The sequence below is a fragment of the Pseudorca crassidens genome, chromosome 3 (genome assembly GCF_039906515.1).
Source record: "Pseudorca crassidens isolate mPseCra1 chromosome 3, mPseCra1.hap1, whole genome shotgun sequence".
In the NCBI taxonomy this organism is placed as follows: Eukaryota; Metazoa; Chordata; class Mammalia; order Artiodactyla; family Delphinidae; genus Pseudorca; species Pseudorca crassidens.
In genome coordinates this window covers 16,950,764-16,966,665 of record NC_090298.1, presented here as the reverse complement: position 1 = coordinate 16,966,665, position 15,902 = coordinate 16,950,764, and the positions used below count along the sequence as shown (strand labels likewise).

General features: G+C 37.1%; 1 protein-coding gene across 5 annotated transcripts in view; it reads left to right on the top strand.

Annotated features, from left to right (window-relative positions):
- The window catches only part of CDH18 (cadherin 18), a 1,032,515-nt gene that overhangs the window by 757,544 nt on the left and 259,069 nt on the right, over positions 1-15,902 (top strand). For all 5 annotated transcript variants that reach the window (XM_067730423.1, XM_067730424.1, XM_067730422.1 and 2 more), the window contains one exon: positions 10,568-10,862. In XM_067730423.1, the coding sequence (XP_067586524.1) occupies positions 10,568-10,862 (295 nt within the window). The remainder of the gene's footprint in view (positions 1-10,567; positions 10,863-15,902) is intronic.

Here is a 15,902-nt window from a genome sequence, read left to right as displayed (position 1 = left end):
ACGAACCCGTGTCCCCTGCATCGGCAGGCGGTCTCTCAACCACTGCGCCACCAGGGAAGCCCTTTTTTTTCCTCCATTTATTTCATTGATGATATCCTGTTTCATCGCTCAAAATACTACCTTTGTCCTGATACCTACCAAGTTTGTAAAGCCAACAACATTTGTCTTCTGAACTCCAGGCTGAATATACAAATGACTTCTTGGAATCTCCACTGGTATCTCTAGTAGAAATATCTCATTTAGCATGTCTGAAGTTGAATTCCTAATCTCCTTTCGACTTCCTGTGCCTGGATCCTTTCACATCTGGGTTGATTGCAACTTCATACTTTTAGCAACTGTGGCCAAACACCTAACATTTGTGCTTCACTTCTCCTTTCACTTATACCCCATATCATCTTTTTTAGGAAATCTTTGCTTTTTCCCTTTCTTTCATTTTTTTCCAGCTTTACTGAAATAATCGACATATGATGTTGTGTAAGTTGAAGATGTACAACATGTTGATTTGATACAATTGTGTATGGCAAAACAATTAGCACTGTATCCTTATCTAAATCCTCCATCCCATTATATAATTATCATTTTCTTTCTGTGGTGAGAAGATTTGAGATCTATTCACTTAGTATCTAATAGGCTCTTATTAGCTATTATCATTATGCCATACATTAGACTCCCCAGAAGTTGTTCATTTTATAGCTGGAGGTTGGTACTCTTTGACCAACATCTCTCTTCCCACACCCCTCAGCCCCTGGTAACCACCATTCTAGTCTCTGTTTCTATGAGTCCAGCTTCTTTAGATTTTATATATAAGTGATATACAGTATTTATCTTTCTCTGTCTGACTTATCCCTTTTAGCATAATGCCCTCCAGGTCCATCCATGTTGTCACAAATGGCAGGATGTCCTTTCTCATGGCTGAATAATATTCCATTGTATGTATATATACCACATCTTCTTCATCCATTCATCTCTTGACAGACACTCAGGTTGTTTAGTATCTTGGCTATTGTGAATAACGCTGCAATGAACTTGGGACTGTCCCTATCTCGTCAAGATCCAATTTTCATTTCCTTTGTATATATACCCAGAAGGGTAATTGCTGGGTCATATGGTAGTTCTAGTTTTAATTTTTTGAGGAACCTCCATACTGTTTTCCATAGTAACTGTAACAATTTACATTCCGACCAATAGTGCAAAAGTGTCTTTTTCTCTGCATTCTCACCAATGCTTAAATCTTGTCTTTTTGATGATAGCTATTCTAACAGGTATGAGGTGATGTTTCATTATAGTTTTGATTTGCACTTCCCTGATGATTAGTGATGTCAAGCACCTTTTCATGTACATGTTGGCCATTTGTATATCTTCTCTGGAAAAATATCTATTCAGTTCCTCTGTCCAATTTTGAATTAGATTGTTTGCTTTTTTGCTATTGGGTTGTATTGCCTCCTTGTATATTTTGGATATTAACCCCTTACCAAATATATGAGTTGCAAATAATTCCTCCTATTCCCTAGGTGGCTTCTTCATTTTGTTGATGGTTTTGTTTGCTGTGCAGAAGTTTTTCAGTTCAGTGTAGCCCCACTTACTTATTTTTGTTTTGGTGTTGTTTGCTTCACTTTCAAAATATATTCATGATTGCACTATTTCCTACCACCTTCATTACTACCCCTGGTCCATGCTGTTGTTATCAGTCATCTTGTTACTGCAGTAGCATTCTGTCAGTGTCCCTTGCCTTCACTTTTGTTCCTCTATTTCCTGTTCTCAGTAATGAAGCCAGCAGGATCACTTTGAGATGTAAACTGATGGTGACACTCCACTGTCATAACCATCCAGTGTCTCCATGTCATATAGTGGTCCTTCATGATCTCACTTCCAATAAGTTCTCTGATGTCTTGTCCACTACCTTCCTCTTTGCCCATGCTGCTCCAGTTATACTGGCCTCCTCCTGGTTTCTGGAACCTGCTAGTAATGTTCCTAACTTGATCCTTTCACTCTTTGTTGCCCCTGCCTGGAATGCGCTTTCCTGAAGTGTGCATTTGGCTATCTCCCTCACCTTCCTCCAGAATTTGCTAAGATGTCATCTTTTTAATATGCCTTATCTGATTCCTTTATTAGTTTCTCATTGCTGCTATAACAAATCACCAAATTAGTGGCTTAAAACAACAGTTTTTTCCCTTATAATTCTTTCGGTCAGAAGTTCAACATAGTTTTCACGTGGTTAAAATCAAGGTGCAGGCAGGGTCTCGTTCCTTCTGTAGGCTCTTGGGAAGAATCCATTTTCTTGGCTTTTCCCGCTTCTAGAGATGTCTCTTGGGAGTTACACCAAGTCTCTTACATTTCAGACCCAGCAATGAAGCACTGAATCCTTCTCACACTTCCATTGCTCTCTCTCACCCAGCTGGGATGGATTCCTCCCCTTTAAGGACCCAGATATTCAGATCTGTCCCATCTAAAAGACACCAAGGTAATTTCCTCATATCAAAAGACCTCAACTTCAATCACATCTTTTTTTCATGTAAAGCAACTTATTCAAACACTTCCAGAATAAAGACATAGACATCTTTGAGGGACAAATATTCTACCTACCATATTCCTTTATTTAATATCACCATTTCTATTTACCACCCACCCACTTCTGATATTACTTCATTTTTTCTCTCTTTCCTTTTTTTTTTTTCTTTTTTTTTTTGTGGTACGCAGGCCTCTCACTGTTGTGGCCTCTCGCGTTGCGGAGCACAGGCTCCGGTCGCGCAGGCTGAGCGGCCATGGCTCACGGGCCCAGCCACTCCACGGCATGTGGGATCCTCCCGGACCGGGGCACGAACCCGTGTCTCCTGCATCGGCAGGTGGACTCTCAACCACTGCGCCACCAGGGAAGCCCTCTCTTTCCTTTTTAAATGTGGGTCTTGCATATTGTCTATTGTCATGTTTTCTGCTTACTGTCTGCTTTTCCCCAGTGGAATGAATGTAGGCATTACCCGGGCAGGGATCTCAGCCTGCTTGTTCAGTGATGGATTTAAGTAAGAGTACAATGACTGGCACATGGTGGACATTCCAAAAAATGTTTGTAGGATGAATAAACTCCTCAAAGTGATTGATAGATCGAATGAGACTCTTACATTTTATTGTCAGATGAATTTTCCAAAGGACTGAAACTACTCACACTTCCATTATCTTTCTTTGCCCTCCTTTCTTAGTGCAATTACTGCTTTCTTAACGAGGAAAAGGGGCTAAAATGAACAGTGATGGCCAGATTTAAATGGGGATAAAATCACAGCACACTGGAATGTGTGGGCAGTGGTTTGTGTCAGTATTTTTATGGAATTATAATAATGTTTAGTGTTCTGTGAGGTTTTTTTTCTTTAAAAGCAGCTGCCAGAGCCACCCCTTTCTCAACTAGACCTTGACTGGGAGATAAAAGAAGACATGAACTCTGACAGATAATAGGTACTCCTGTGCCTTATATATATCTCCCTTCAATTCTAATCAGTTGGTCACTTTTTGAGGCTTTCCAGAAATTAATAGCGAAATTCTCAACCACTGAATGCCTCCTGCACTGCCCAAATATTTGGCGCACCTGAATGGGGCTCTCTGAAGTAAAGCTGGTGCCTACAGAATTAAAACAACCTCAGACTTTATAGAGGTATTTTGTAGTTTTCCATCTTGTGTGTTAATAGCCCTAAGCTGCGATTCAGGGGGTATAATAGTTAAAAATGTGTTCCTTTCTGCTCCTTTTCCCTTCCTCCTTTTCATTTGTTTCCTTTTCTAAGAATACCAATAAAGCAGTTAAAAGCTAGAAACTAAAATTCAACAAGAGACCTTTGCATGTTTGCAGAGACCTTGGATGTTTCTAGTTAAACAAATGCAAACCTTCTTTTCTTACCCTCATCTAATTTCTTAACCTTTTAATTGATTAACATTAGCTTTGTGGTTGAACACAATGCTTTATGGCTACTGTTTTTAACATACCTTTTTTACGTATTGATGCAAAATTAAAACTGAGGGTTATGTATTCCTTTTTTCGCATGAAGAGGCTGATGTGTTAATTACCAATAGGCTGTTACTCTTCGATGTGTTTTTTCTTCGCATCAATTGGCGCAGTGGTTGAGTCCACCTGCCAATGCAGGGGACGTGGGTTCATGCCTCAGTCCGGGAGGATCCCACGTGCTGCGGAGCGGCTGGGCCCGTGAACCATGGCCGCTGAGCCTGCGTGTCCGGAGCCTGTGCTCCACAATGGGAGAGGCCGCAGCAGTGAGAGGGCCGCGTACCGAAAAAAAAAAAAAAAAAAAAAAAAAAAGAGTTCAATTGGATTTTGTTTTATCTGCTTATAGTTTAAAATATAACACATTCTGGAATGAGAGATGCATAATAAGTTTTAATAGCATGTCTTTCCTATGATCCTCACATAGGTCTCACATTGCTATATAATATTTCTGACTCTTTCTACTGGAATTATTATTGTAAATAGAAGTTTCCTACTCATAAAAATGCATAAATTATGTAGTCAAAAATATCACAATTTTAAGTTAGTGACCTATCTTTATAATATAGCTTGAATTCCTAACTAAAAGCAACTTTCAAAATTAATTGCTCTGACACCATCTTCTTAACCTTTTAAAGTTATTCTTCCCCAAAGGATAGAATATTATCTCAGTGAGGAATTCTACATTAGAGTAAAAGCTATGAATTTTTAGGCTCTGATCCTAATGTGGTCAAGGGTGAATAAATAGTCTTCTGAGGGGAACTCATGTGTGTCACATTAACTTTCTAAGTGCTGTGGGTTACTCCTTAACACTAAGGAAGAGATAATTTATTAAAAGAATGTCAGAGAAGTGTTCATTTTGCTTCACTTGGGTGACTATGTTTTCTTTCTGCATTCTCCTCCCCTTTTCTGTTCTTTAAAGAACAATTAATTAACCCTATGTTTTTATGTGATCAGATTCACAAGCATTTTTTACTCTTGCTTTAGGACAGTATAATAGCTCTCCTTTAGCATAAAAATATCACTCACTTTGCAAAATCTCATGACTCTAAAAGTATATTCCCACCACTGTGTGTTATGATAACACCCTGCTACTATTCTCTTTGTAGTATTTCTGAACTATATATGATGAAAATCAACTTTATCTTCCAAATATTTTTATATATTTAATGTAAAAAAGATAGAAATCTCTCACATCGTCTAGTAGCTAGCTAAATTTACAATGTAATATTTTACTAGTTACTAAGTCAGTACCGTGTTTATATCCAGAGCATTCCTACTTTACATACTAGACTCCCGGTCTCTTTCATTTGATGTCTCATTGCTGCCCACCCTTGAAGATAGCACATTTCTAGTCTGATTATCTGTATAACCTGATTATCTGTATCTAAAAGTTTTCTCTCCATGTCTTAAGATTTCTACCTCTACTGCACTCATTACTGCTCATCCATTTCATTCATGTGTTCATTCATTCACTCACACATTCATCATATTTTGCCTTATAAAACCTAATACAAAACATGTGTTCTTCCAGAATCTTAAAACCTACTTGTTAGGGAAAACAAGACAGTGTAGCCAGTGTTTCCCCCAAACTCTGTTGCAGAGCGCATGTTGTAAATAGAGCTAAAGATTTGAAAATAGGTCCAATGGAAAAGAGATAATCCTGAGGGTGGATCACTGAGAGGGTGGGATGAATTGGGAGATTAGGAATGACATATATACACTACCATGCATAAAACAGAGTCTGTCATGCAGAGTGAAGTAAGTCAGAAAGAGAAAAACAAATACCGTATGTTAACACATATGTATGGAATCTAAAAAAGAAAAAAAAAATGTTTCTGAAGAACCTAGGGGCAGCACAGGAATAAAGACACAGACATAGAGAATGGACTTGAGGACACGGGGAGGGGGAAGGGTAAGCTGGGACAAAGTGAGAGAGTGGCATGGACATATATACACTACCAAACGTAAAATAGATAGCCAGTGGGAAGCAGCCGCATAGCACAGGGAGATCAGCTTGGTGATTTGTGACCACCTAGAGGGGTGGGGTAGGGAGGGTGGGAGGGAGACACAAGAGGAAGAGGATAGGGGACATATGTATGCATATAGCTGATTCACTTTGTTATAAAGCAGAAACTAACACAACATGGTAAAGCAATTATACTCCAATAAAGATGTTAAAAGAAGAAAGCTAGTGGGGACACACTATAAAGCACAGGAAGCTCAGCTCGGTGCTCTGTGATGACCTGACCTAGATGAGTAGGATGGGGGTTGGAAGGAAGGAGGTCCAAGAGGGAGGGGATATATGTATACATATAGCTGACTCACTTTATTGTACAGCAGAAACTAACACAACATTTGGAGTAAAGCAATTATACTCCAAAAAAATTTGTTTAATTAAAAAAAAATCTTATAAACTCTTAATCAATTGACCTACTGCTACTGTGCTGGGTTTCCACTAGTGTTACATGGTAACTCTCATTTCAAGATTCCAGCAGGCCAGATGAGAGATTTTAAAAAATCCAATAAAGTGATCATCTACCTTAGTAAAACACTCAAGCTGAGTATTATCAACAACTTATGTAATCCAAATACATAGTTATAATATTTTGACATAACTTTGACTGTGTTGTACAGTAATAAATACTGGTTAAATACAGTTCACTGATTGTATTGCACATTTATTTTTTAATTAGACATAACTTCTGAAACATGCTAAATTATATGTTAATTCTCAAAACTTTATAAATGTGAAGTCAGATTCAAGTTTTAGAATCTAAAGCCATAAAGCTACTGACATTTATCTTTTATTTGAATTATTTAGCATAATCAGTGTAAAGCACAGAGCATATAATTTTTTAACAGATGCTTTAGACTGACAACTTTACTACTTCTTTTACATATTTCTGTTTCTGGTCTACATCCATACGCCTATTTAAAAAAAAATATGTATAGTTAACTCTTTGTAATGTGAACCTTTAATCCAAGACTAAATAATTTCAAATTTACCTCGCTAAAAATATAAAAGAGTATGTGAATATATCCTGAGGAAAGGAGTTAATTGTCACCATTGTTTTGTCTTTCAAAAATTAGTTGTTAGAAGGCTTAACCCTTGCCCTCAATTGTTTTTAATTAATTATATTTATAATATATAGATTTATAATTTATATACAGTATAGCAATAGCTATTAAACCGATCTCACCTTTTGTTAATTTAATAACACGAAAGTTCCAGAAAAGGTTTTAGAAACATTTGTTCAATGAATTCGTTGCTCTACTTGGCTGTGCTTTGGTTATGGGTAGAGGCAAAGTTAAAGAATGTGAAACAGACTGCTCTATCGATGTTGTGTAGACGTCTGCTGCATAAATGATAAATCTTTTCTTGTAGGTGCTAAAATGATGTGTCAAGAGACATAAATAAATGAATAAATTCACTTTCATACATGCATGCAACTGTCTCTATGAAACTCATTTTACTGCTTCTTTTAGTAGTTAATTTAGTAATGAAGTGTGAATCTTTGAAAGCTGTGTTTTTCATATTTTGTTAATGTATTTTTACTCCTTTTTACAAAAACTCCAAAAAAGCAGTTTTGAAATGACTTAATTGGTTGAATCTAGCTGAGTGATTCCCATCAGAATTTTGTCCCCGATTATGTCCTATGTGTTTTCAAGAAATAAGTTAAACTTTTCCTGATGTACTATTATTTATGTTTCAGATGCCTTCATTTTCCCATAAGAATAGTTCTTTCCTTATATTGTCTTTTTCTATATTTTATATTTATCTATTTGTAGCTGCATTGGGTCTTTAAAAAATTTTCTTAACATGTTTATTGGAGTATAATTGCTTTACAATGTTGTGTTAGTTTCTGCTGTATAACAAAGTGAATCAGCTATATGTACACATATATCCCCATATCCCCTCCCTCTTGTGTCTCCCTCTCACCCTCCCTATCCCACCCCTCTAGGTGGTCACAAAACACCAAGCTGATCTCCCTGTGCTATGAGACTGCTTCCCACTAGCTATATCTTTTACATTTGGTAGTGTATATATGTCAGTGGTACTCTCTCACTTTGTCCCAGCTTACCCTTCCCCTCCTGGTGTCCTCAAGTCCATTCTCTACATCTGTGTGTTTATTCCTCTCCTGTCCCTAGGTTCATCAGAACCATTTTTTTTTTTTTTTTTTAGATTCCATATGTAAGTGTTAGCATTTGGTATTTGTTTTTCTCTTTCTGACTTACTTCATCTGTGTGACAGACTTTAGGTCCATCCACCTCACTGCAAATGACTCAATTTCATTTCTTTTTATGGCTGAGTAATATTCCATTATGTATATATGTGCCACATCTTCTTTATACATTCATCTGTCAATGGATACTTAGGTTGCTTCCATGTCCTGGCTATTGTAAATAGTGCTGCAATGAACATTTTGGTACATGTCTCTTTTTGAATTATGGGTTTCTTAGGGTATATGCGCAGTAGTGGGATTGCTGGGTCATATGGTAGTTCTATTTTTAGTTTTTTTTTTTTTTTGTGGTACGCGGGCCTCTCACTGTTGCGGCCTCTCCCTTTGCGGAGCACAGGCTCCGGACACGCAGGCTCAGAGGCCATGGCTCACGCGCCCAGCCGCTCTGCGGCATGTGGGATCTTCCCAGACTGGGGCACGAACCCGTGTCCCCTGCATCAGCAGGCGGACTCTCAACCACTGAGCCACCAGGGAAGCCCTATTTTTAGTTTTTTCAGGAACCTCCATACTGTTCTCCATAGTGGTTGTATCAGTTTACATTCCCACCAACAGTGCAGGAAGCTTCCCTTTTCACCACACCCTTTCCAGCATTTATTGTTTCTAGCTTTTTGATAATGGCCATTCATTTCTGATGCAGGCTTTCTCTAGTTGTGCCAAGCGGGGACTACTCTTCACTGAAGTGGGTGGGCTTCTCATTGCAGTGGCTTCTCTTGCTGTGGAGCATGGGTTCTAGGGTGCGTGGGCTTCAGTAGTTGTGGCATGCGGGCTCAGTAGTTGTGGCTCACAAGCTTAGTTGCTCTGGGACATGTGGGATCTTCCCAGACCAGGGATTGAACCCCTGTCCCCTGCATTGACAGGCGGGTTCTTAACCACTGTGCCACCAGGGAAATCCCTATATTTTATCTTTTAAAAAATATCTTCTAAAACTTCAGAGACTTTAACATAAACCTTGAAAATTTTCACTTTACTGTGGCTAGAAACCAAAACACTATGTGAACAAGGTTATATATTTTCAATGTTTGCAAGGGTCAGAAATGTGCAAAAAGTGAGTAGTTGAGGTTATGTGACCAAAAAGGTTTCATATGAAGGATAACTGTTCAGATCTCTTAGGAGAAACCATTCTTCAAGTATGTGTTTGCAATTTAAGATAATACTGAGGTCGTTCTCAGCTAGAAATATAGCAGTAGTATTCATGGAAATATTTAACTGAACTTTGATCTTATAAGTTATAGCAAGATATTAAGTGTGAACCATATGCAGTTTAAAAGCATTTGCTAATATATAAATGATAAAAAGAGGCTTATAATTATCTTACCATTATTTATCTTTCTTGTTGAAATCCTCTGCTGAAATATTACTCTATAATGTCTATTCAAAGAATATTTGATCATTTTAATTTAATAAGTGAAATTTTTAGTGTATCTCAATTAATTAAAAATTAGGGCCTACTTATTGATTAAATCTATTACTGTTATTTAAATTTTGAGTTAAAGTTTCATAAATTTTCAAGAAAGAAAATATTCTACCACAAGTTTTTTTTTAAATTCTAAATGTAAACAATTAATGTAGAAAATATTTATTTTTCCAAATTATAAAATTAATGCTTCTGTGACAAATAAGTGCCTCTTTTGTGGAATTTTTCTTTCTTTCTTTTTTTCTTTTTTTTTTTTGGCGGTACGCGGGCCTCTCACTGTTGTGGCCTCTCCCATTGCGGAGCACAGGCTTTGGACGTTCAGGCTCAGCAGCCATGGCTCACGGGCCCAGCTGCTCTGTGGCTGTGGGATCTTCCCGGACCAGGGCACGAACCCATGTCCCCTGCATCAGCAGGTGGACTCTCAACCACTGTGCCACCAGGGAAGCCCTTTTGTGGAATTTTTAATAAATAATTTGAATGTCAATTTGTCCTACAATATTTTTTTTCTAATTTTAATGTTGAAATAGAATGACAAGCTATTAATTTAAAAAAAAATCCCTACAAGTATGGAAGGCAACAGTGATTTACTAGTAGTTTCTTTTTCCAGTTCTATTCTATGTAGGTAGTAAAGTGTGGATTTAGTAGAATGACCTCAAGGGTTATTGTTTTTCTTTTAATAAGTATTGTTTATTAATTGTTCTTACATCAATAATTGGATCTTAGACAGATCATAATAAAAATATCCATATTAATACCAAGTGGAGAAATACTGCAGACCAATAGATAATTGTAGCAACACATGGGACACTGTGGAGAGAAGAAAAGTCATAGTCAAAACTAAGTATTAAATTATAGATAGGTAGTTTTCAGAGAACACGATGTGAAGTTGGAGTATAATTTCATGTTAAATTATTCCATCTTTATTTACAGCTGCACTCCAATTCTGACAAAGGTGATGGGTCTGTGAAGTACATCCTTACTGGAGAAGGTGCTGGGACTATATTTATCATTGATGATACCACGGGTGACATCCACTCAACAAAAAGTCTAGACAGAGAGCAGAAGACCCACTATGTGCTTCATGCTCAGGCTATTGACAGACGAACAAACAAGCCCCTTGAACCTGAATCTGAGTTTATCATCAAAGTGCAAGACATCAATGACAATGCTCCAAAGTTCACAGATGGACCATATATCGTAACTGTGCCTGAAATGTCAGATATGGGTAAGAGAAATCATTTTTATATTTTGGCATTTAATATATTTTTGGTGATCCAAAAATCATCTTTTGAAGACCAGTTTTTAAATTTTTTGGGGGTAGTGAAGAAATCTGAAGAAGTTCCAAAATATTTTCATAATTTCCTATGGCCTAAAGTGTTAAAGAATGTTTGGCCTAGCTATTCTAATATTTATTAAAACAAATTTCTGAATCTGTAAGTTTAAGAAACAGCTTGATCTCAAGGAAAAACAACCATACATGAGAAAACACTTGCAATTCTTGCTTAACTGGCATAATTCTTTGACCATACCAACACATTCAGTGACAATTTGTATAGATACAGATAATATAATGTTGGAAATCTATGTCTTTTATACTTGCAGGTTATGATCAAATTATAATAGTATTAATAGTACAAGCAATAGCTAAATTAATCAATAAACTTTGCAGATATCCTAAGCATTTACATCCCTTATTTATTTTAAAATGTATGACCACCCTGTGAAGTATTTTGAATACCACTTTAAAGCTGTGCAAAGTGGTGTACAGTATGTAAGTAACTTTCCCAAATTCTTTCCCAAATTGCTAGAAAAAATTGACTCTAGGCTCTGCTGAATGCAGAGCCTACACTGCGTTTGATAAGTCGTGATTGAGGTCTCCAGTCTTCTGATCATCTGGGGTTCTCACACCACTCGCAGATTTCCATGGTTTAGCTATTTTAGTTTATTTTTATCTCAGATGATAAATTTCCTAAATATAATTAAAATAAAGTTCAGCTGTGATAATAATATTTTTATTACCTCTGTGAGGCTCTCAGTTTGGATTTAGAATGTATATTTTGAATAAAGGTTTTACATATTTAAGTTTCCTGTATACGTATGGGTTTTAAATTAGGTATTATGGTCATGAATCAAATCACTCTGTGTAATTGGATATATATATATATATATTTTTTTTTTTTAATTTGAAAAATTTTCCAGTTTTATTGAGATATAATTTACATACAGCACTGTATGAGTTTAAGGTGAACAGCATGATGGCTTAACTTACATATATTGTGAAATGATTACCACAATATGTTTTGTTAACATCCTTTATCTCATATACATAAGGTTTTTTAATTCAAGATTGCAGTTTATTTTTTTTTTCATTTTAGCTCTCCTGAGATTGGCAGATAGCTTCTGAAGCCGTTGGGGAAGCAAGTTAGAGAGACTAAGTTCTCCTTCTTAACCAGAATCTCAGGGGAGAAAGCCATTGCTAATCTGGCTCCCCAGGGACCAGAGTAGAATACAGGGTCCAGACTCAGAGAGCCTGTGGAAACGCCCAGAAGACACTCATGCTCATTGGTCTCTTAGGAAAGTTGAACAGCTCAACACCATTATTCCTGACAGGTGAGAGTTTGTGTGAAAACTCCAGAACAGACTTCCTCCTAGCACCTTGTCAAGGGACTGACAGCGCATCTGCCAGTCCTATTCTCCTATAAAAGCAAAGAGCTCTATGACTCCGCCACTTGTGAGAATGCCACTGGTAAGGTACTGCTAGAGGCCAAGTAAGAACGCCAGGGAGTGCAAAGGAAATGACAGTCACCAGGGCAGGCAAAGCACCATAGAGAGAAAAAAGGGCACAGCAGTCATTACCAAGAAAGAGTATTGAACTGTAGATAATCAGAGCACTAGTGTTTTAAGGACACTGCAGAGAGATTTCTGTAACTCAAAGCCATGTTTTCTATACACAAGTTAACAACAAAAACATCAATGTATGCATTGAGGCATGAAGGGTCACTGATAAGACCCAAATTATTTTTCTGGAACTTAAGAACATCCCAGACTGGAAGCAGGAGCTAAAAATCAGAGGGCAAAAATACAACTATATGGCAATTGTGAGAAATAGATGAGACTTAGAATATATGTTAATTAGATCTAGCATGTGAATAACACATGTTCCCAGAGAGCAGGAAACAGCAGATGAAGGAGAGGAGCAATAACACTTTTTCCTGGAGGTGAGGAATATACAGAATTCACAAGTTTAATAGACTTTCTGAGTTCCTGGAAAGGGTAATAGAATAAGAATAAAACTTAGGCTTTAGGAACTTTGCCAGGATTCACCTAAGGATACAGAGAAAATTTTTACAAACTTTCAGATATTTAAAAATTACCTATTAGGAAAAAATATTTTCACATCATATTTATCACTTGAAATATTGGAAAGTGGTTAACAATTGAATACCCTTGTCAACCTACAGAGAAAAGACTGAAACCCCAAATCCTTCATTCAGGCAAAACATGATTCATCTGTTAGCATGAAAGAAATATGTGGAGAAGGATCCAGAAAGTATATCATCCTCCCACCTTATCTAGAAAAATATTTAGGAAAACAGTTGACATTGAAAATAGTTGAAATGAATCAGAACAGAGATTGAAAAGCCAAGGAAAATGACAAGGGGAGGAAAAAAGTTATCAGAAATGTACCCTGAAATATATACGTGTGTGTGAACACAGTGAAAGCTAAGTGGGTACATGTGAGCCTGTTAAAGAATGCTGGACGTTTAGGAATCACGAATCCTAAAGGAATCATTGCAGCAAAGGCTGGAGGACTTAGGAACAAGCCAAGACATTTCAGTCCTCATCTAGGACTTGGAGAGAAAGGTAGGAATAGGAGGGAAATACTAGTGAAGCTGACCCTTGAACTACACGGGTGTGAACTGCGTGGGTCCACTTATAGGAACCTCCTACACAAAGGCCAACCGTAATAGGTTATCCATGGATTTTTGACTGCACAGGGGGTTGGTACCCTTAACCCCCAAGCTGTTCAAGGGTCAACTGTATTCTTAAGTTCTTTTATGGAGACAAGTACGGTTGAAGGAAAAATATTTAATGCCTGAAAGTAGTGGAGAAAAGGGACAAGGCAGAGTAGGCTTTCAGTCTCTTTTGTACCACAGTTCCACGCATGATTTCTGGTGAAAGAGTATGGCAAGCTTTAGGCTGAATATTGGAAATCATATTGTGTGTGTGTGTGTGAACTCATTGTGGAAAAACAAATACATAAAAATCATTATAATAACATCTAATGCACATTGTAATATGAACATATGGAAGGTGATATAAAAGTTAGTGGAGTGAGAAACTCACTTTACACTGTGGCCTTAAGAATGAGTGGTATTTGCACTGCCTCTAATTTTAGAAATCAAACAAACAAATAGGAACAACAACAAAAAACTAGTAATGTGGTGCAGGACAGAACAGCACACCATGGCAGTGGAGACAAATGCAGCCTGCTCTCTGTTTTTGTAAACAAAGTTTTGCCAGAACAAAGTCATACCCGTTCATTTACATATTGCTATGGTAGTTGGGCTTTGCAGTAGCAGAGTTGAGTTTGCAGCCAACACTATGGCTCACAAAGCCTAAAATGTTTACTATGTTGCCTTTTACAGTAAAAGTTTGCCAACCTCTATTGTAAGGGATTTTAGAGAATGACCCTCTAATACTCTTGATAGACAGTCATCTGCTGATCCAGGGCAGTTAATGTTCTGACAGCCCAGCTGACTATATACACATATACAAAAATATGGCATTTGTCACAAACAGTAGGATCATGCTTCTTCTTCCCTTTAGGTAAATGCTGTTAGTTATCCAATATTCAGCTTCCCCTTCCCTATTACTAAGAGAACTCAGTTTTGATCAGGGTGACACTGTGCAGAATTAAATATTCACCTCCTACCATACCTTTTCATCTAAGAATGACCATGTGATGTAATTCTAGATGGTAGGATGTTAAGCAGAGGCAGTTAGGTGGAACTTCCAGGAAAGATATAGGTTTCCTGCCAAAAAAATCACACCTGGCATGCATATTTCACCCATCACCATTTTCCTTTCAATTGTTACCTAAAGCAGATGTGGTACAGAAATGTAGCAGCCACTTGCAACCATAAAGATGAAAGCCTGTTGCTTAGTGCAGAAAGATAAAAGGGCCCAGAAGAATGATCCATTACAGAACTGATGCTCCTGGTCTGGTCTGCGAATCCCAAGAGCCTTCTTAAGAAAGTAAATCTCATCTTTTTAAGCTATCGAGTTGGATTTCAGATACATGCAGCTGCACTGAATCTGAATTGATAGTTGGACAAATTCTAGGTTTCAGCATGAACCCAATAACCAAAGAATTGAACCTAATACTGAATCCAAAGGAGTGGCGAGTAAGGTTTTAGCATCAGAAAAGAAACAGTGATGCCAGTTTCTATTAAGTGGCTTGATTTGGGAATGATACAGAAAATCATCTCTCCTTTCCATTTCTACTATGTAATTGTGACACTAGATGATTTTGCTATGGCACCAATATTTCTTTCTGCATGTGGTGAAGCTAACAGTTGATTTCAGATATCTAAATCATGTTTCCTATCAACTGTAGAATCACTTGGATCCATAGAAGTTCTGACGAGTGGATAAAATGACTACAATCAAATAAACACGGGGAAATTACGTTAGCAGGAGATTCTTAGGAAAAAATAAACACATGTTAATTATACAAAAAAATCTCAAATTTCACTAGTAATTTAAGAAACCACGAAGGAGCAGGAGATAGCAATGTTCACCTACCAAGTATGCAAATTTGATAATCACAAAATTGTTAATGTGCAGAACCGTTAGCAGAAAGGTTGATTTTCATAGTTTTTTGGAGGGTAATTTGGCAATGTCTATCAAAATTTTTGAAAGAACATATATCTATTGTAGAAAGCTATTTTATAGATATACTGACATGGATATGCAAAGATATAGAAGGAAGGATGCCCATTGTAGTATTGTTCACAATAGTGAAAAATAGAAAACACACTTAAAGTACACTAATAAAGAAGTTCTCAAATGAATGATTCTTCATATACTGATACCCTAGGCAGCCTTAAAATGAATGAATTTCAACTGTGTATGCTGACATTCAACGATCCAGAGTATTTTAGTGAGAAAAAAGTTTTCAGAAATCCATGTGGAATAGAACCTACTTTATTTTAAAAAATAAATATGAGTTACAGAATATGCATACTCATACATAAGAAAT